This window comes from Phocoena sinus, chromosome 4 (genome assembly GCF_008692025.1).
Source record: "Phocoena sinus isolate mPhoSin1 chromosome 4, mPhoSin1.pri, whole genome shotgun sequence".
Taxonomy (NCBI): Eukaryota; Metazoa; Chordata; class Mammalia; order Artiodactyla; family Phocoenidae; genus Phocoena; species Phocoena sinus.
Window position 1 is genome coordinate 116398574 of NC_045766.1, and position 22940 is coordinate 116421513.

General features: G+C 36.9%; 1 protein-coding gene across 1 annotated transcript in view; it reads right to left on the reverse strand.

Annotated features, from left to right (window-relative positions):
• LOC116752691 (putative uncharacterized protein ENSP00000383407) overlaps window positions 1–19048 on the reverse strand; it is a 31095-nt gene extending 12047 nt beyond the window's left edge. The window contains exons 1-5 of the mRNA XM_032629437.1: window positions 18887–19048; window positions 17483–17520; window positions 14790–14827; window positions 12397–12483; window positions 5848–5927 (exon numbers count right to left, since the gene is read on the reverse strand). Coding sequence (XP_032485328.1) covers window positions 5848–5927; window positions 12397–12483; window positions 14790–14827; window positions 17483–17520; window positions 18887–19048 — 405 coding nt within the window. The remainder of the gene's footprint in view (window positions 1–5847; window positions 5928–12396; window positions 12484–14789; window positions 14828–17482; window positions 17521–18886) is intronic.
• Window positions 19049–22940: the final 3892 nt, after the last annotated feature.

Genomic DNA, 22940 nt, shown 5'->3' on the forward strand with positions numbered 1-22940 from the left:
ATAAATTAATTAATTTTTAAAAATGAGAATAATACTGAGAAATACCCAAATAATTCCTATCAACCTCTTAGATGATCAAGAGGTGAAAATGCCCACAGATATTTAGAATTAGAACCTGGCTAGATAACACAGCTCATTCATAAAATTCATTTGTTACTACCAGCCATTTCCTTTTCTGTGAATAAACTAAAAGTTAAAATGAAGGTTGCTTAAGCTCTTTTCCTTGCTTTAAAAGGGAATATAGATAGATACATAGATAGAGTATAACTTTGGATACTGAAATAAGATCTAGTCTGATTTTAACTTCATTTCACCAGAGACAAAAATGTACATTACAAAACATTCAATGTTTTCTTAATACCAATTAAAGCCACTCTTTAAAGTCTTAAAGTTAAAAAAAAAATAAAAGAGGTTACATTCTATTCTAGCTACCAAATAGAATTCTACTTCTCTCTGTTTGTGAAATGAGTTATAATATTGGTCTTGGGATGCAGGAATCCACCTCCACCTGTAGCCTCAAAATATTATTAGGTAGCTCTGGTGGTTTTAAAATATACCCACAAATTGTTTTATACTGCTCTCTTCAAAAGATGGGTCATAAGGCCCCTCCCCTTAGTATGAGCTGGATTTAATAACTTGCCTTTAACAGATAAAAAATAAGCTGGAAATGATGGTATATGACTTCTGAGACTAGATCTTAGAAGGCATTTTGGTTTCCTTCTTACTCTGTGTCTTAGACAACTCACTCTGGGAGAAGCCAGATTCCATGCTGTGAGGCCACTCAAGCAGCCCCATGCGAAGTCCAACATGGTGAGAGACCGATGCCTCCAAACAGCTCCTCCCACAAGGAGCTGAGGCCTCCTGACTGCGGCCACGAGAGGGAGTTTGGAAGCAGTTCCTTCAGCTTAGGCAGCTTTCAGATGCCATCTTAATTCCAACTTCATGAGAGACCCTGAGCTAGAATCACCCAGCTTTACCACTGCCAAACTCCTAACTCACAGAAACTGTGGCATAATAAATGTTTGCTGTTTTAAGCCCTTAAATTTAGGGGTAATTTGTTATGCAGCAACAGATAATATAGTAGCTAAAGTTATATAATGGAGAAGAAAGTACTTGAAAATAAGAACAATGCACAACATCATTAGTTCATCTTTAAGTGATCACATCACATGTAAGGACTATTTTTTAGTTGACACTTTCAGGAGCTATTTAAATAATCTGTCATTTTGGCCTCTTTTTCTTTTTTCCTGCCTTATGGTTTGTTCACAACTTTGCTTAGAACCACAGAAAAGTTGTCTGATGAAACCTAATGAGGGACCTCCCTCTGCTGCTTGTTAACAAGAGGATCACAGCATAACCTTAAAGCTCTTCCCTAGTCACTTGGTGTCATGACCTCAGTTAAGCTCACCAAAAAGCAATTCTGCTTTGATCTAATATACACACCTTTCCCAACAATGCTGTGCTGTACTGGATACAGTTTTAAGTATATATATAGCCAATGAACTGTATGTAGTCCATAGATTTTTTGTTATTAATCTAATTTTCATCTTACAGACTAAATGACTAACTCCCAACTCTAGATGGTGATTACACTGCTTGAGAATTGAAGGAGGCTAGTCTAGATTGTACAGTCAGAGCTGATTCTAGACATCATCCAACTCTGTGAGCACAGTTTGGGTCTAATATCTTAAACCAATTAGGATTCAGTATTAGCAGAAGTAACCATTTTAAAAATAAAGTATATCAGTTAGGAATACATTCAGCTTTGAGGAACAGAAAACCTAACAATAGTGGCTTAAACAAGTATGGGGCTTATATTTCCACACAATAAGAAGTCCAGACATAGGTGGTCCAATGCTGATGCAGTTACTCAAGAACGTCAATGATGAATAAAGCTCCACACATTTGCCTGCTTCACCATCCTTAACATGTGCCTTTTGCCCTGAGGGTTGCCAGATAGCTGCTAACTTACCAGATATCAAGTTCCAGCTCCAGGGAGGGAGAAGGGCAAAGGACAAAGCTTTCTCCTCATGAAGATTTGCTTTATTTTTTTTCAAAAAAGAAAGCCCTCCCCAGGCATTTCTGACTACATCTCATTGGCCAGAATTGGGTTTCATGACCACCCCTAACTGCAGGGGAGGCTGACGATTCAAATACTTATCCTTACAGTTGCCATAGAAAAGAACATCAAGAAAGAGATTGATTGGGGGCTTCCCTGGTGGCACAGTGGCTGAGAGTCCGCCTGCCGATGCAGGGGACACGGGTTCATGCCCCGGTCCGGGAAGATCCCGAGTGCCCGGGAGCGGCTGCACCTGTGATCCACGGCCACTGAGCCTGAGCGTCCGGAGCCTGTGCTCCGCAACGGGAGAGGCCACAGCAGTGAGAGGCCCACGTACCGCGAAAGAAAGAAAGAAATTGATTGAAAGCGTATGGAGTGATCTAACACTCTAACCTTAGGGAACCTAAGGTTTTGGGGAATGTACATATATTTTTATAAAAATATAAACATATATTTACATGCAAATATATATAATAAAATTTTATTATATATTTATATGTAAATATATTATAAATATATTTATATATTTTATAAATATATTGTGTATAAATATAAATATTTATTTTAATATTTAAAAAATTCAGCAACACTTTTTCCACGGAAGTTGCTCAGGGAGAAAATGTTTTGGTGCATTCCTGGCTGGAGGTACTTGACAGTGCTGAAAACCACTAGCACTGAAAGTAATAAATGTTAGCCCTCTTCTACATCGTGAATATGAATGGTGCTCTGAAGGCCGCATGCAACCAAAGAATTTACATGAGAAATGAGGCATGAAACATTTTTGAAAATATATTAGCCCAAAGTCCGTATTACTGCATATTTTATACCCTTTTCAATATGCTACAAAAGGTTTGAGCCATCAACTGAATGCTGCAGGAAAAGAACAAACAAGAACAAGGATACAAAAATCAAGGCTGGGAGTCAAGTTGCCGCAAGACGTTCTTTATGGTCGTTATAATGATCACAGTACCAGGCAGCTGGCTTTGCTTCAAACTCTCCCCTTGAGCACTTCTCCTGCAAGCCTGGTCCTCCAACAAACTAATCCCAGGCCAAGTAGACAAAAATATTCACGGAGTAAAGGCAGTATCGGAGAAAGCATTCCATAAATATCTTCCCCCACTCCGGCCACTTGGTTTCTTGTACTTTCTTTTACTTCTGAGATCATCTTCTCAGTTTGAGAACATGAAGGAAACATGTCTGGTTGAATGTATTCTGGCTGGAAATTCAATTCATGTTTAAATCTTTTTTTCTGAATGTTTGTATTGTCCAAAATATATTTTGTAGGCATGGTCCTAGGGTAATAATAACTATAATATGTTTTACATCTTATGAACTTTATCCCATGTTAATGATATTCAGTAAAATTGCCAGTGATATGAATATATTCACCCTTTTAAGATATTATTCAGTATTTTGATCCTTTCTACTTTTATGTAGTTCTAAAAAGTTCTGTAATGAATGCATATCATTCCTGTAATATGGAACAACTCTCAACTTTGGTTTTTCCAGGAGGCTGCTCTCTTCCCAGACCAGACCTGAACCTAGTTGGGGCTTGTAAAGTGAAAATAAGGTGAGACATCAAGTCTGCAGACAAGTTCTCATCAACTATCTGGTTCCCCGAGTCTCATGGTTCATGTACTGAGCCTCCTCTGAAAACTCACATAAAAATACTGATTCCTGGACCTCAGACATGATAATCCAGTTGGACCAGGGTGTGGCCCAGAAATCTGCATTTTAAACAAATACCCTAAGTTATTCTGATATAGATGGTCCCCAGGCCACACTTGGAGAAACAATGCTCTGGTAAGTCATTTGCTCACATGATGAGAGGCCACAGTCTGTGCCAAAGTCCATTCTTATGGATTCCACCAAAGGGCCAGTTTCCCCTCCACACCAGAGAATGGTTCCCTCTCTCCTTCATCTCTCAAAGGGTAAACTGCTTCTACTTTTCTTTTCCTCAGTCACAAGGAGTTAATATATTAATAATTTTCATAGCGCTGCTTAATATTTAATAATACTCTGTTACACTGAAGTATTCTGTCATACAGAAAAAGCGTTTCTAAATTAACTAAGTTCAACTGAATGCCTACTGTGAATAAGAAGAGGGATATTAAAGATAGATAAGACCACCTCCCAACTCTCAAATGAAGATTTCTAGATTAGATAGCTCCCGCCTGTCTGTCACTGGGTATGAATTCCCTCAACTAATCTTTAGTGATAAACTACATAGTACATTTGAATGGTTACCATTCTAGAAGAATCATTTCTTAGCCAATTAAACTGTACAGAAAGTTTGGTGTTAAAGATTTACCTTTAACCCTTTAGTCTAAGAATGTTCTATATCATTTTCTTATTTCTAAGAGATAGTTCTATTTTTCTACTAAAGACCTAAAGAAGAATTCCTCTGGGCACAAAACATGTCAGGGGAGCTCTTACTATAAACCAGCTGTTATTTTTTCCTTGCTATCAGACAGTGTTTCACTTAAGCTCATCTAAATTTGGGAGGATGAAACTGCATGTTTCAGAGATAATCTGTCAGCTGTGCTCGTGAAAGGGTCATTAAATTCTTGCAAAGAGTAAGAGGAGAAGGAAGAGGAAAGAGAAGAGACGAGGCTCTATAGCAACAACTAGATTTTTAAAAACATCTCTTAAATGCCAGCCATGAGGCTAAGTGCTTTAATGAAGTATTTCACTTAATCCTCATGACAGCCATGAGATATAGGTTCTTTATAGATTGATTTTACAGATGATGAAAACTGAGGCATCGAGAGATTAAGTAAATTGCCCAAGGTCATATAGCTACGAGGGCCAAACTAAGACTCCAGCAGAGCTCTGTCTGTTTTCAGAGCTCTCAACCGTACACTGCAGGAGAACCCATTGGTTGACAGACTTCCCGGCAAAGTGCAAGCTGGTGCAGCAGCCCTCTCTCGGGAGCATAGTTCTATAACTCCGGCGGCATCAGAGCAGCCAGCAGGAACTGTGCTTGATCAAAAGTTATGGTCCACTGTCTAACTCATCGGAGGACCTCCGACAGCCTCAGAAATCAGGCTGGATTTAGGAATTTGAGTTCCCTTTCCTCACCAAATCAACCCCTCATAATTCATATGCTACATACCATCTGCCTATTGATCAATCTACTGTGCTGAGGAAGGTCAGTTCTGAATTTTCTAATAAAACCATCAGAATGATTAAAGAGAACCTTATGGCTGTCAGAAAAATATCAAAAATCAGTATGATGACTGAGTTGGCCCTATTGACTCATATATGATTTTTTGTTACAGGGTGAATAGCAATTATTTGGCTGTTAATTAATGCTATGTTGTTATTATTAGGGAGGCCCAAGGTTCAGACATTCTTAATTGCTTGAACTCCTGGGCTAATTAATGCAAGTTTTAAAGGGCTATGTCAGAAATCACAGTATATGTTTTTACATCAAGCATAAAACGTGAGGGACATGCCCCTCACTGAAGATTGCCAGATAGTTCTAAACACTTAGCACAGGTTTTGCCAGAGAAAATCCCAGTATATTAATTTACCAAGTTCAGAGTTACTTATCAAAAGGCTATAGAGCATGATGTTTTGCATAATCAAAATGGTTTATTAACTCGTCATCATTTAATTTTTTCATTTATATTCCAATTCACAGAGACATAAGCATATGAATTACAAAACAGCCTGCAGTAACTAAATACAAAATAGCTACAAGGCTAAGTATTGTACACTACGTACACATCAATAACAAGATGATTTTCACAAAACACCGTGTAAATGTTGATTATTTACATTACCTGATAAGAAATGCCTTGGAGTTTTCTTCCTTGAAGAGTATGTCTATTATTACTCAAAAGAAAATCATCTTCATTTAGATCTATGAAAAGAGGTAAGTGTTACACAGAGATTATCAGAAATTACAAAACTTAAGAAGTTTAAGTGAAAGTGAATACCTAAATACTTTTCTTTAGTCTATTAAGGCCTTATATTGACTAGACCATGAACGTTTACTTTCTTAAAGATACACTGTTCTTATAAGAAACCAATCAAAGTAAAATAGAAATTTAACAAAAAAAAAAAGAATGCCTCTGACCAGCTGTGTCCTTGAGTAAGCCATGGAACTTTTCTGGGACTCAGTTTCCTTCCCACTTATAGAAGAGTAGCGTCTGAGCTACTAAACCACTTCTAACTCCAAAATGCTATGAGGTAATGTTATCACCTCACTTGTTTCTGTTAAACCGAGCTTTCCATCCCTGGCATTTTGAGCTTCATTAGCTTATGTCTTCTCAACATGAATTATTTATGTTGAAATTCTTCTCTGCCTGCTTTGGTAAAAGCTTTGGAGTGTGTCATCCGTTTGCTTGCAGCTAAATGAAACCTTTTCAAAAGATAGCAGCATTTCCCTTTCAGGCCCTGTAAAAGGGGCTCCATTTATATAAATCTGACATACACAGTGCGCGAAGACAGGACTTCATGGATCACTTACTCCAAGCCCCGTAGTTTACAGATGAGGATACTGAGACCCACAGAAATCACCTGGCCTCCAGGCCAATGACTTTTTCTTTCACCTTCACTCCCCCAGTCACTACTACTACTTCAAGTTTCCACTATTCCTCATTCTTGTATTCTGAGGGGGAGGAAGGAAGAGGCAAGGCCTACCTTCCACGCATAGTGAAAAACAGAAGCAGGTTTATCCCCCCATCCCCATTATAGCTATGGTTAAAAGATCTATTAAATTCACAGCTCAGTCTCAGAATTATTTACACCACTTAGTTAATATTTCACATCAGAGTCACCACACTACAGGGCTCCAGAAAATGCTGAAATTTTAAAATGAGCTGGTTTTGTGATGGTTCTTTGAAGAAAGATCTGCCATCACACAGTCAGAATGATAGAAACAGAGATTTTACACTTTTTTAAAAAATTTATTTTCTGTACTTAGAAAAAAAAAATTCTTTCCTCTGTTCCTATATTCCTTTTCATCTCTTTTCTTTTTTTTTTTGATCCCTCGAAACTGAATTTTGGAAAGCTCCCTCTATGATTACTCTTTTGGGCTCAGGAAAACACCAGTGAAATAGACTCCTGTACTCTCGAATCTGGAAGCCACAGAGTGAAGGATGTGCACAATGCATTTATATCACGTACATAACAGTGCAAGGCAGTAGAATGAGTGATTCATACACTACGGTGGGAAGAGAGCACCAGGACCCAGAGTACTCCCAGAAGATGCAGGGCCTCAGTGGAAGCTTGAAGAATGGAGATTGTTTGGAAAGGCAGAAGAAAAGGAAAAGTTACAGATACAGCAGCAATGCTGTGAACACCAGCCTATAGTGTGGAATAAGTGGAACATGTTTAATTAAATGTAGAAATTGAGATTGGTCACGTCAGAGGGCAGTTCTAGATATTGCACAAGAGGAGGTGAGCCTGGGTGGGTGAGTAAGGCCAAATGGCAATGGACCTTGAGTGCCAGGTGGAGGAATGTGGACATAACCCACGAGACCAGTGCTGCAAATATAAACATCTACAGAAGGCAAATAAGTAATTTAACTCAATGAAGTGAATTTTGTCAAGGAGACATTGGGAGATCTGTGGTGAGGTGAAGATCCGTCCGCCATTGCTAACGGGCAGCCATTGTTCTCAGCTCTCTCAACAGAAATCACCTTAGACTTTGGACCCAGGATTGGCAATGTCCCTCATGTTTCTCAACAGAGTATAAATATATGAAGTTTAAGGTAAAATTTCTTGATTTTTAAAATACTGTACGGCCTAAACAAGCTTTTTCTCAAAATAACTTTATTTCTAAAACTACCCATTTGTGGCCTCTGCTTAAAAAATGGGAGATTTATGAGGGTTTTGGACGAAGAAAGGGACACCAGGAAAATAGCATTTTATGAAGATTAACTCTTTGTTTTGTAATCTTATACATTTCATTTATTTCTAACCTCCCAAATGTTACCCTGCCAAAAACATTTATAAAGATAGGAGCAATTTGGTCTGAAGCAGCAACAAAGGCAATAGTTGAATTAGGCAATATGCAGGTTATATTTTCCAAAGACAGCCACAACAATATCTCCCATAGCACATGTTCTTCTGCAACGTGCCCTTAGCACTCCTCCACCAAGAAATGGAGTTTAATTCTCCTTCTGCTGAAATGAACTGGCCATAGTGATTTGCTTGTCACAGGAGAATGCAGTGGAAGTGATGTGTTGTGACCTCTAAGTCTGGGTCAGAAGAAGGCTGGCAGCTTCTACCTGGGTCTCTTGTGATACTCACTCTCAAGACACTTCCTTGTGTGATGTGTGAAGCTCCCTCTCATGTCTTTCCCTCCTGAAACCCAGGCTTTAGCCTGGGAAAAGCTCAAATTACATGGAGAGGCCACATTTTAGTTCTCCAGTTGACAGCCCCAGCTGAGCCCAACCTGAAGTTAACCCAGACAAGTACCAGACACGTGAGTGAAGAAACCTCTAGATGACTCCAGCCACCAGACATTTAAGTCTTCCTCAGTCATTCAAGTCTTCCTAGAGGAAGCCTCAGACGTCGTGAAGCACTACCCTGACTGAATCTCTGACTGGCAAAATCCATGAGCCGAATAACATTTTGCTTTATGTCATTACGTTTCGGGGTGGTTTGTTGTAGCAACAGATTATCTGTACATGCATGAACTACATCAGCGGGTCACAAAAGACAGTGTACATAAGAATGTATCTTCCAGCATAAGCGTTCAGACTCCACCCGCCCTTCAGATGCAGAAAAAAAAATGGGATTTGATTAAAAAACCAATATCTCTAATCAGCTTCTAGGTGATTCTAATGGAAATTAGACTTCGGACCATACTCAGGTAACTATAATTCTAGTACGAACTCTCCTAAAGGATTGAAGGGATACCAAGATTCATTTGTATAAAACACTAAAACTCAGAGTGCTCTTGTCATTCTATTCAGAAAGGCTTCCTTAGAAATAAAAGAGGCCTGCTGTGGCAAGAAGCAGCCTTTGCTTAGGAAGTTTATTCCCGCATCACAAGCAGACATTCTGGTGTGAGATCAGACTTCTCTCTGTCCTTCCTCATGTAGTCCAGTCTAAACAGAGTTAAAGTACATGCTCTTGGGAAATAATGTCTCAATCAAATTGTGGCCCCTGAAAATTAAGCAGAACGGTAAATGCACCTGTGACTCTATACATTCACCATCTTGAAAATGAGGGTATCAAGCCAGTAAAGAAGAAGACTGAACAAGATCTCGAGAAGTTAAACTGAAATATTTATATGCTTATGCTTACTCTGAAAAGGCTGGCCAAATAATGGTACTGACTAGAATTCAAGAAGGAATATTTCAAACTAATGGTAACTCCAGTGTTAAACTGGAAGGTCCTAAAGTCTTTACCAATGTGGTTTTTATAATGAATCTCATCAAAGTCATATGTAAAGAGGATTCATTTTAAAAATAATTTTGCAGCAGCATGAGTAGAGTTAATTTTCCTTCCATCACTAACCGTGTTTCCTGAATGTATCCAGCCCCTTATATCCTTTACAAACATAGTCAATTATTTTCACATATTTTCTGTTTCATGGAATAGTCTATCAGAGTAACACCATTTGAAAAAAATCTCTAAATCTCCAAGTGCGTTTTGTCTTTACCATTTTTTAAATTTTGCTTTGTTTTTATTCTTTGTACTTTCTGGTATAAAATAAGGAAAACCCTGTTCTTGAAAATATCTTTACTTAAATCATAACTTGATCTTGGGTAAATTCCAATTCATAGATTTCAAAGTTTATTCTTTTCAGGCTTTTTTCCCCCCCATAAAACCAAGGCCAAAATAAATTTAAAGATTTTTTAAATCGATTTTAATTTTACTAAAATGAATATTATGAATATTCTGCCTGTTTAGAATGCTAAAAACAAAACAATTAACACGAATTATAGATTAATATCCCTTGATACCTAAATTATGCCAATCTTTCAGTTGTAAAGTCCTGAGCACTCAATGTAGGCTACATGTATTTTACAGATGTAGTCTCAGTATCACAGATGTAGATTTAGATGAAAGTATTCTTAGAAGAAGGAAATGGACTACATAAACTAAAAATGCTTCTGGCTCTCAACTATTGTGATAAAATTTGTCTTAAGCAACATAACATAATCATGTTATTGGGGTATGTGAATATCTTTATGGATTAAAATACCAGGCACAAATCCTTGGCTAAATACAGCCTGTGGAAGTTTCTTTCATCAGGCTCAATACTCTTCAGGACTGAATTGCTGTTAATATAACTTGTGTCATGTGGAAATACCATTTTGATATTGAAATTGAGAGGAATGGACTTTTTTTGTTCTTGAAGTATGTAATAGATTCTTTAGGAGTTTATGTCACTCCTATCATTTCCCTATATGTTTTCTTCCGTTTTATTGAAAGATGGTCTTTACAATTTCATCATTAGTGTTCAATAAAAACACGGTCTGTGGATGATAACAACAATGCACCTACCTATCTTCACCTCAGTAAACTTCACAGTCTGCCTATCCTCAAGCCCAGTAAACCACTCTTGAGTAATTATGCAATTAACAGCTAAATTGTAGCGTTTAAATTGAGAAAGAAATATTATAGGTTGGTATGTAGGGCACAGATTGCTTAGAAATACTCTGAGCCTTCCAAAGGAAACTACTACACCTATAAAATTCAAGTCCACAGCTTGTGGCTCTCCCTCTCCCACTAAATTTCTCCCTTCAATTTACAATGGAACCGACAGCCTTGGTCTCAGGCCATCAACTCCTTCTAGCACAGCATTAATCCCTAAGAACTGTCCTGTGACTCAGCTGGTACTGCTGAAATGTCAGCTGAACTTCTTAGGCACACATGCACACACACACACACACACACACACACACTCACACACATACACAGACTGAACACAGGGGTGCTTAAAAATCTGAGAAATATCAAAGCTGAAAAGTCTTCTTTAAAGGCTTTCTTTTTTGTTCTCTGACAATGAAAAGATCACTAATCAGAAGCACTTCAACTCAGGCCAAGATTTTTTGCTGCTTTGTCAGTGTAGCTATAATAGAATTACTTACCTATTACTGCTAAATTTAAAACAAAAACAAAACCCACAGCATTTTACAAAAAGGATGTTAAAGAAAATAGAATACTTGAAGAGTTTTATGGCAAAATTTATGACTAAAAATAATCTGTAATATAGTTATACCTTCTTTATTCACAGATTAATGTACAATAATCTAAAACTAACACGTGCTTATTAAAGAGATGGATGAATGAATGGATGGGTGGATGAATGTTTGATTAACTGAGGTGTCAATGAATACAGCTAGCATTCATGAGGTGAAGACAGAATCCAATCAAAACACAATATTAATAAAAGATTTCCTATAATTAAAAGAAAATATCTAAAATAATCCCAAAATGTTTCACCTATTTATTTATTTATAATGGAGAAACCTGTGAATATTTAAAAATTAAGTTAAAACTATTTACCAAAACATTATTCAATCTTGGATAAAATTGATATATTTCAAAGGAAAATGATTATTTTCATAAATAATTACTTTGTAAATCTATGAGCTCCTTCATGGAGCTCAAAAGGCAAAATCTGAACAGAGTGTATAATCAAACCATTAAATTCCTGACTACAAAAATACATTATAATTCCCTTTGTCCCCAAATATTAAAAAATCTTTTAAAATTAAAAATCAGAAACTCTTAAATAATCAATAACTAATATGAGCGATTATTTCTTGTTCCACTAACATTGGAAGGAGAATACCAAGCAGATCAACTTTTTATGTTCTTGTTCATCTTTCTGAACTCTTACGACTTTCTGTTTTATTCATTACCTTCCCAAAGTTAAGTAATTTTAATTATGAAGTCTTTCATTATTAATACATTTTCCTATGCCTGACTGCTAATTTGCTTTTCTTGGGATTTTTTTAAATCATAAAATGACATAATTTTGCATTAATAGTCAAGTTTATTTCTCTTAAATTCTTAAGGAAAACCCAAAAATCACAACTGTTAATATATTTTTGCATTCTTTTAGACATTAAAGACTTTCAAATATTTTTGCAACTGATTCTTTGCTTCAACAGGCAACTTAATTACATTCTACTTCCTTTCTGCATGTCTGTGTGTATCTACACACACACACACACACACACACACACACACACGTATATATTCTATTAAGAATATATACATTCTATTCTATTAGTTTTTCCTTTTTAAGTAGACCACAGTGCACTGCTTATTTTAATGAAGAAAGATGTAAATTTTTCTTACCTGCCCTTTAAACTGCTCTGGGAAAATGCAAAGTCAGCTGAACTAAATTTAGCAATTACCTTTTAGCTGACAGAGTCTTCTGATGTGGGAATCATTCTCAGGCTTGCTGGGTTCCTGCCAAGTTGTGTCATTCACAGTTTTTCCCTCTAAAGCAAAGCAGAAGACTGGTTAGAAGAATTCACGGTAACATCTGTGTAAGAAATTTGATATCAAAACAAGTTCAGCACACGGTTGTAACTTGGTAAGTAATATGTTAAGAAAGCATTGCGGGGCTTCCCTGGTGGCGTAGTGGTTGAGAGTCCGCCTGCCGATGCAGAGTACATGAGTTCGTACAAAAAAGAAAGCATTGTGGTCGGTTCTGGGGAGTTCTGGTCCCTGATGGACACTCCCAGATGTTCTGTGGGCTCTCATTTATTTCCATAAACTACATAAGCATTCAAGCATAGATGGTAGAAGGTTGCTACTGAAATACCTCTTGATAGCTTTTGATTACATTATTCTTTGGAGTATTTTTCTTGAATTAATAACCACTTATTTTTTATACATCAATTAAAGTAGCTCCACCCTCCACATTCTTCACTGTTGGGTTTTCTTTTTTTTTTTTTTCGGTACGCGGGCCTCTCACTGTTGTGGCCTCTACCGTTGCGGAGCACAGGCCCCGGACGCGCAGGCTCAGCGGCCATGGCTCACAGGCCCAGCCGCTCCGTGGCATTGTGGGATCTTCCCGGAACGGGGCACGAACCCGTGTCCCCTACATCGGCAGGCGGACTCTCAACCACTGCGCCACCAGGGAAGCCCTCTCCACTGTTTTTAACAAAATGGTTAAGCGTGTAGAGAGAACATTGAGTTGTTTCAAGAAACGCTTAAGATCCTTGACTGCGAGAACCATGATTTTCCCAGACTTGTCCTTTTAACACGTGGAGCAGGGTCTAGACATGTTGTAAAGAAGTGAACTGCACCAGAATAAAGAACTGGAATCCATTCTAATCTGTTTACTGAGGACTAATCATCCCACATGATGTATCACACCACTGATAAAGCAAATTTTAAATAATGCGACAAAAGCATCACACAAACTCAGCATGCTGTGCTGTTTTTTTTTTTTTTTTTTTTTTAAATTTATTTATTTATTTTTGGCTGTATTTTGTCTTCATTGCGGTGTGCTGGCTTCTCTTGTTGCAGAGCACGGGCTCTAGGCGCCCGGACTTCAGTAGTTGTAGCACACGGGCTTAGTTGCTCTGCGGCATATGGGATCTTCCTGGACCAGGGCTCGAACCCGTGTCCCCTGCATCGGCAGGCGGATTCTCAACCACTGTGCCACCAGGGAAGCCCTGCTGTGCTGTTTTTAAAGTCAGTGTTTGCTCTCATATTTGACTACAGAGAAGGCAGGTGATCATCAAGAATTATTTTAGCATGGACACACCTAGCGTCCTATGTGCACAAAATGAATGTGCTATGAGAAGGGCATATATAAGTGGAAAATAAAAGAGTGACTACTTCCTTTTATTTCAGATCATGCACTATTCAAATCAGGGCTAGTATTCAAAATATTTAGCAGCTACTGCCCACAGGGCCTTGACTAATGAGATGGGACTCAGCCCCTGGAGATGTTGCCACTGGAAGAATATCAGACCCAATTAAAATGCAGATGCCCTTGGTAGATGCATCCACAGATGATCATCACTTCGGCCTGAGTGTGCTTTTCATACCCTATCCAGGAACCTGGTTTTGAAAAAAGGAAAAAGGGGATTTGAGCATCCAACTTCTAGGTGCTGCTGGGGAAAAAGGGTACCCCCAAGTTTGATGAAGTGCATAAAAAATGAATTATTAACTGAATAATCCAGTTGTTTTGTCACTACAAATGTTTTACAATTAGTATAAAACATTCTATTTTTCTGTATTCTGTAAAGGAAAGAGAGATATCTTCCATTATCTTTCTAAAAATAATTAGATATTTACTTTAAAATTAAAATACAAATCAAGCCAAGTGCCCCTATTATTACTATGGGTACTGTAACCACAGAAACTGAAGAAAAGCTCTGATGCTTGAAATGCTGAGGAAAGTCTTTCATAATTCAACCATTTTTTATTTCTTTTTTATTCATTCCTAGATTCCTAGATATGAAAAGATATCTAAGAGATCATCTTGACCATGGACCTTCCAAGCTAAAGTTGGGAAATTGGAAGATAGTCAGCCAATAAGCCAAAAAGAATTATTTTTTTAATATAAAAGGAAATTATTCTGAATAAATCAATGGTTTATTTGTCTTAGCCATTTAAAATTAGAATGGAACCACATTTCTTTTTTTTAAATTTCTTCTATAAAATTCAAAGACAAATCAATTTGACTTTCATCCATGACTTTCTGTTGCTTTATGGCATTAGCAGCAGAAAATCACTCTTAGAGAAAGAGAACATATCATTTGCATGAGTAATCTTATGAATTACTAACCAAATACTTTGCTTTCAGACATAGATCTCTGGATTGACCTAGAAAAAAAAAAGAAACCAATATTTAAGTCTAGATTTAATCATTTATATTTTAAGTGAACAGAAATTAGATCACTTAGACATGTGTGCAATGTCCTGGAGAGCAGGAATAAATTCTAAGTTCTACATATGGGCCTGAATCTTCCTGACTCTGGATGGTAAAGTACAGTTAATACATATTGCCTGGAAATTTCCGTGCAATATGAAGAAACTAACTTTCATGAATCTCACCACCCCTACCCCTGCAAAAAAAAAAAAAAAAAAAGGTAGGCCATTTCTACATGAATGCATCTCAAGGTAATCAAATAGTTCATATGGGAAAGTTCTTTTTCAAATAATTCTATTCAATAAATACAGAAAGAACATTGCAAATTGAATATAACTATTGTACAATCCCTAATGAAACAATAAATCGGGGCAATAATTACCAGTTGCTGTTAAAGTTTTTAATTGAAAGGCCGATGGGCAACTTAGTGCTGGATGGATCAGTCTGATACCATCTGAACCCACAAAGCAACTTCACAGTTGTAAAAATAGAGACAACCAGATATATGAGCTTCCAATGTAATGCAACAGGAAATATACAGTCACTGATGACCTACTTTTAAAATATATATAGATAGATAATCAAACTTGAATCTTATCAAGCCTGGAGATCTAACTAAAAATTTACAGGAAACAGAAGAGAGAACACATGTTTAAAACACACACAAACACACACATACACATACACACACACACACACACACACACACACACACACAAGGATGCAATCAGTAAAATTAAAAAATATGGAAAATTCCTCAGAACGAATAATCCAGCTTCTTCAGCAAATAAATGGGGAGAAAAACCTATAAATTAAGAAACATGAACAAAATGCATCACATGGATCTTCTTTGGATCGTGATTCAAATAAACTAGCTACTGTCAAAAAAGCTCTTGAGGCTATCAGAGACATTTTAATACTGACTGTATACTTGGTGATATTAGGTTATTTTTCTTATTTTGTTCTAGTACAGCTGTGGTGTTGTGGTTATGTTTAAAAAAACCAATTCTTGTTTCTTAATGATATTCTGGAACATGAAATTGATATGCTTTAAACAAAACCCAGTGAGGGGGGTGGGAGTGGGGAGTCAGATGGGTAGAGATGAAATAAGATTGACTATAAATTGATACTTGATTATGTTAATCAGTTTACACATTGGGTGAACACACACACATAGTGTACATGTAAATAATTTTGTTAGAGCTGGAGTGTTTTCCATTATTCACCTTTTTTTTTAAGCTCAGGGCTGTAAGCAAAAACTTACATATATAATGTTTCTTTTTTTCTTAACCATTCTATTTTGGTTTGTTTTAATTTTTAACACAAAATGCTCATTCAGGACAACTCTTGGGAAGTAACAGGTGTTCCCAATAAAGCTACTTATAATATTATAAAGTGAAGTAGGTGCATAACGACAGGAGAGGTTATTCCCTTCAGGGGAGTGATGGACAAAAGAATTGAGGAACTCAAGAAAGTCTTCAACTTTAACTGGTTGGAATCCGAGGAGCGTGTTAATTGATTTGGCTTATGTTTGAAGATTCCTAATTCCTAATCCTTAATTAATCCTAATAATTAAGGATTCCTAATTCCTTCTGCCCCTCCATGTTTAGGTATCATCTAATCTGTAGAAGCATCAATCGTCAGCCAATGGCTGTAATTTTGTTTAAGTATTTGATTTGGGATTAGTGAGTTCCTTATCCATGGATAGAATAAACAGCTACATAGGTAGGGCGATTTTTAAGACTGAGAAGAACCCTGCTAAAAAAAACCCTCTTTACTCCCATTCATGCTTAAAATGCCACTGATGTAGTTTAAGTAGGTAACTGACTAAAATGCAACTACCCTTGCCTGGCAGGTGCTCTAAACTGTTAATCATGAAATTATCTACTTACTATGGCTGCATTTTATATCCTTACTGGGAGAAAGCTTTGAGCAGGAAAGGAAGGAAAGACTATGAAAGCACAAAGTGTTTTGTGGGAGGAAGTAGTTGGGGGAGGAGGAGAGGCAAGAGCTGTCAAAAAAGACTACATCCAGAAAGAACTTCACATGTTAACAATTTTGTCTCAGACCATTCCAGAGTGCAAGGAAGCTGTTCTTCTGTATCATCAGCAACCAATCTGGAAATTTCCCCATAAACCAACTTCCGGCTGCTATGTATTTCCTGCTTATTAGTTAAAAATCCCATTACCTTATGCAACATGTGTGTGTCACGTCCTCTGGCAGCTTGATGTGCTGGATATAAAGCCAAGCCTGACCTAAATAACCCAAATCTCTTTGCAAACACATTTTTATTTGGATTAGAAGAACTCCAAAAGATTAATAGTTCACCGATAGAAACATGTTTTCGAGTAGGCTTCCACTTTAATCTGAGCCTAGTTTAGACACATGTTTCTTCTGAAAATTTAATTTTCACATCCCTGTCTACAGGAATGTCACAACACAAGTTTCCTAAGCATCAGCATAAACATAAATGTTAGCAGGGTAAAGCATACTTAGATTTGTACATGACGATTTTTAAAAAAGCACTTTGACAGGAAACCCACTAAAATAGTCCATTCAACATGGTAGAACTAAGAGAACATAAAGTTTTCAAAGTAAATTTGACTTACTTTCTTTCTGGTTTTGCATTCTCAAAATGAGAAACTTCCTGTAAAATAAAATAAAAAGTAAAATAAAATAATACTACCCCAAGAAATCAGAGAATTCAAGTATAGTTTATCTTTGAGTATAATCCAAATGCAGTTCATTTTGCCTTTTCCTAGTAAAATGACTGTATTTTAGTAATTTATTTAGTAGAATCTTGCTTCTAGTTTTTACTTTTTCCTCTCTTTGTCTTTGTAACTTTGATAAATGTTTACCTTATTGTAAGTCCGTGACAGTTAGTGAGCAAGTCTTTTAAACAAAAACCTGTAATTAAATCCTTGTAGCCTCAAGTTTATATCCCCCTTCAACCCACCAAGACCAGGGGGAGAGACACATACCAGAGTATGTTAATTACATTACCTTTCTTTAAGAAAGATGGAAAGTAGCCTATTACAATACCCTAAGTGTGTTGAAATACACCTGTGATTCATCTGACCTTTTTCTTCAGAGCCGCTGATGCTATGTAAAACCCCTTATACTCTGGCAGGAGAAATATGTTGCCACGTTTTCCACCATCCTCGAAAGAGCTTAAACTGCTTCCAGGCGCCTTTAAGAACTCTTCAGATTCTCTTTCTCATTCATCCACTCCTTCATTCAAAAACCATTTATGTTTTTGATGTTCAGTGTTTCTTGAACACCTACTATATGATAGGCAACAGAGCATGTTCTGAAGGGTTTTGTCTGGCGAGGTAGGAATTTGTGTAGTTAAGGACATTGAGACCAGTATTCCACGTAGTGAGAAAAGCAAAGGCTGGAAGGAGTGGTGAACAAAAATCAGAAAAAGGGAAGTTTTTTTTTTTAATTAAAGTATGGTTGACTTACAATATTACATTGGTTTCAAGTATACAGCATAGTGATTCAGTATTCTTTTTGCAGATGTTACTCAAAGCTGGTTTTATTATTCCAATAGTTGACAGTATTAGTCTGAGCACTGTAAAATTCAGGAGAAGCTTTCCCCTACATAGTAACTGAGGGGGACCTTTCTCAAACCCTTATTGTGTTTTTATCAAGATTTAACTTCAAAGACAATTTGAATTACCTATTTCACGTTGTTGGGTAGAACTGAAAACCCATGTACTGAAATAATCAGTCCCCAACTTGAGAAACAAGTTTTGCCAAGTTAAGATGCCTGTGGATCACCTAGAGGACAACGTCTTATAGAAGAGATGTGGGGGTGAAGGTAAAAATGTGGGAGTCACGAACCAAGCCCTGAGGTGAACTGGGATATCAACAGACTTTGAGGACTTAATGGTTAGATTGATCACTCCTTCGATTCTCTGTGCTTTGTCATCAGGGGTCCTAAAAATAATCAATCTCTATCCATGGTCTTTTCATGAAATTTTTTCAGTCTGGTCTAGAAGTCTCCAAACCTGAGTCCGGAAGCTAACTGTATCCTTTTCACCACAATCAGAGGACACACAAGCTTTGTGAGGGTCATCAGGAAAGGGGATGGCCACCCACCTTTGTAGTAGCATTTTCCTGTCACACGTATTTGGAATGTAGCTAGGAAGGAGCAAACTCCATGTTCCCATAATCTATGCAGTTTGGGCCAGTTATGTCTCAATAATCAGAATCCATTGTCATGAGTCTCATTAATTTGTTATGTGAGTTTAGATAAATTTCTTTGGATTGTGAATCTTGCACTCTTCAAAATAATTCTACCTCTTTTGAGTATAAAGAGGAAAGGTGTCTGGTCCGGAGTTAAGCAGTACAGAAGATGGATTTGAAATAAGAAAGATAGGAAACATTAGATATCTTTTGTATTTGTTATCATTTGAATCATAGTACTTTTCGAATCCACTTATTGTATCAATAATTCATTGCTTTTTGCTACCAAAGAGATTTAATTCCAGATGACACAAAACTTATGTGCAGTTGAGCCCCAAGTGCTTGAATTGGGGCGGAGGGCATATTAGTCAAGCACCACCTCTGGCTTCAGCTGGGTGAAGCCTTAGCTAAGTTAATAAAATCAGATGTTGGACCAAAACTGGTTAAATATGTGTAGTTACTGATTGTAGTGAAAGGGACACAATTAGCTTCTGAGCTGAGGTTTAGAGACATCTGGACCAAGACTTGAAAGAATTTCATAAGACCATAGATGGAGACTGGTTATTTTTAGAACATACTTTGTCACAACATTCTCTAGGGACTACCTACTTTGTTCTATTTTACTGGAATCCGGGACATCCAACATTTGCTTGTAATGAGTCAGCTTAGGTTTGGGGATCTTTTATTAAAGAGTTTTCTGGTAATGAATACTTTGAAAAAGATTTTGAGCTAAAACTTCTTTCGAATCCTTATTAAGATGAAAGAGTTAATGTAGTTCTCCTTAGGTAACCTTCTTCCTACAAGAGGGTAGGGAGAGTCAAGCACACGAAATTCAGTCTCAGGTGTGATTATATGAAGGAAAGGGATTACTCAAATAGGGCAGCATCCACTTATAAGAATAAGACTTCTGTTCCCTGGGTGTTGCTTAATTGTAGATGACTACTGAACTGGTTGAGCAATTTTTAGTACTTCTTGTACCAAGCAGTCTGCTTACATAAGCAGACTGTCATGTACTTTGGAGTTCAGACCCTAGGTTCTTTATTTCTGGAGGGGCAAGTCAAGAAGGACTAGACATAGCTTTATTTTTAGAACTATATCTATGTGTGTGTGTCTGTCTGTGTGTGTGTGTGTGGGTGTGCGTGTGCGCGTGTGATACTCTGAACTACGAAAGGAAAATACCATTTCAGAGAGTCAGTGAAATCATTCTGTCTAGTCCATTAATTTGACACTTGCCATCAATACCAGCTAAAACTTGCTCCTGTTAGCCTTTATTATCCCCTAAGTCAAGCACTAATCATTAGTCTTACCTTTCATTCACTAGGGAGTTTGTGGCTTAATTTAATTGTTAACCCTGGCAATTTTTAGGAAAATAAAAAAATATGAAATGTAGACAAATTATTATAAATGGGCCAGTAGAAACTGAAGAATATGTCCAACCTATGTTATTTTTCAAGTAGATGACAGTAGGCTCTAGGAGCAAAGCATTTTCACATAACTATGAAACTAGGTCAAATTAAGGAAAATTTAAAAACAATTAGAAATGAAGAGAGAGAAGGTGCCATTTAAAAGAATAGAGAAATTTTGGATACCAACTGCCATATTTCTATTCTCATGCAGTGGTTACAGTTGACTGTCCTTTGGGATTGAGTCTAATATGTGCCTGTTTCTTGTGTTATTCGTTTTTAAATCTTACTTTCAAATCACAAAGTCAAAAGGAAAAATGAAGTGAAAAATATGTCAGGAGTTGTTGTTGACCAGCTAATGGAAATGTGAAAGGTATTTCTGCACAGAGAATAATGACTGACAGTAAATGATGGTGTAAATTCCATGGTGAATTTTTAAGACTGAAGAGCTGATGAGATCTGACCTTTGATTTGCAAATGAATAAATTGAAGTCCCAGATGGTAAATTGACGTGTCTAGGGTCATACATACAGTGCTTTACCTTGGTTAAATGTTAGTCATATTTTTCATTCTAATGTATTCTTTAGAATCATATAATTCATTCATTCATAGATTTATAGTTCATTCAACAAACATTTATTGAGCATCCGTTATGTACCAGACACTCTTTTAGAGTCAAAAAAGAATTACAAGTGGCTCTTCTCTCAAATATCCACCATCAATGACCGCTGCTCTCAGGATCCTGTTGGATTCCATGATTTTCCTAATTTTGAAGATTAAATGAGCTAGCCTTTATAAAATCCTTACATGATTCCAAACACACTGAAGATACTTACAGATGTTACTTCTGATTAGATTGATTATTCATTAATGATTACATGGAATTCTGATAATGAGGTAAGAATTGAACATAAATACAAACACACACACATATACATACATACATATAACTTCTTATTCAAATAAGCTAACCCAGTTTCTATTTTATTCAACTCATTCTCTTGCAAGAATAAAGATAATTCACTTGCATAACTAAAATTATTTTAACTAATATCAAAATACTGTGATTCCAAGAATGCCACATCCAAACTGAATGAGCTTATGTCTGGACATTTCTTAACCTCTTAGGCCTCAATGAAGTTCCCACAGGTGTTCAAAAAAAGAAAGGGAAATTCACAGAATTTCCCTTTAAAAAAATTCTAATAGACATCTGGAAAGAGGATGCTTACGATGCTTCAAATTTAATAAAGTGGGCTAATTTTGCAGTGCACTGAAAAGCCACCAGAGAGATGAAAAAATGTATACCCAGCTTTCAGCTCTGTTCTCAAAACAAGGAGGAAGTTTGTGTGCTGGATAACAAACCATCACCCATGTGAAGGAGTCCTGCCACCTATGAGGTCCTCCATCCTGCCTCTACACCTGATTACAAACATGTGGAGAAAAATCACATGAAGAAGTCTCCTAAATTATCGAGTAGATCACACCACAAAGAGAAATGTTAGTCAATATAGCTAGTTTGAGCCCAGGTGGTTAAAGCAAGTTACTAAGAATGACAAGACTTTTATAGCTTTTCTAATTTCTTGATTTAACACACTTGCGAAATAATAATGGCAGAACACTTATGGATTATCAAGCACACTTCCAAATGCTTTACATGGAGTAATTCATTTAATCCTCCCGACAATCCCGTGAGGTTTATACAGTTATTTGTCTTCAATTTACACATGAATAAACTGAGGCACAGAGCAGTCAAATTCTTGCCTAAGGTCACATAACTAGTAAGTGGTAAAACTGGAATTTTATGCCTGATGCCTTAATGAGTACACAATGCTACTTCAATACTTGACTACACAGATACAAAATCTACCTGTCATCTAGATCAGAGATCCCACAAACGAACTGTTGGCCAGAAGAGAGAGTGGCTAGAGAAATGTAATACTGTATGCCACTACTAAACAAAAAACTCAGAAAGCATACTTTTATCAAAGTACTAATACGAATAATTTAGTATTTTTGGCACATAATTCTTTTTTTTGATTGAAATATAGTTGATTTACAATGTGTTCGTTTTAGGTGCACAGCACAGTGATTCAGTTATATTTAGTTATGTATATAACTAAAGAATATATATGTAAGAATCTTTTTTAGATTCTTTTCCTTTATAGGTTATTACAAAATATTGAGTATAGTTCCCCGTGCTATAGAGTATGTCTTTGTTGGTTAACAGCAGTGAGAGGCCCGCGTACCGCAAAAAAAAAAAAAAAAAAAAAGGGCACTTCAGGAATCATTGAAGTTAGATGAGAGACTGCACATTGCAGGCCCCCCAGTATATTACTGTAATAAAATTATGGTTCTCAGGGAAAACAGATTTTATCCCCCCATGAGAATGCAACGAAGAAGAAGCAGAAGCAACCTCAGCTCATTGTGATGGGAAAAGTAGACTTTCTTGCCAGCCCACCAGCTCCTGTCAAAG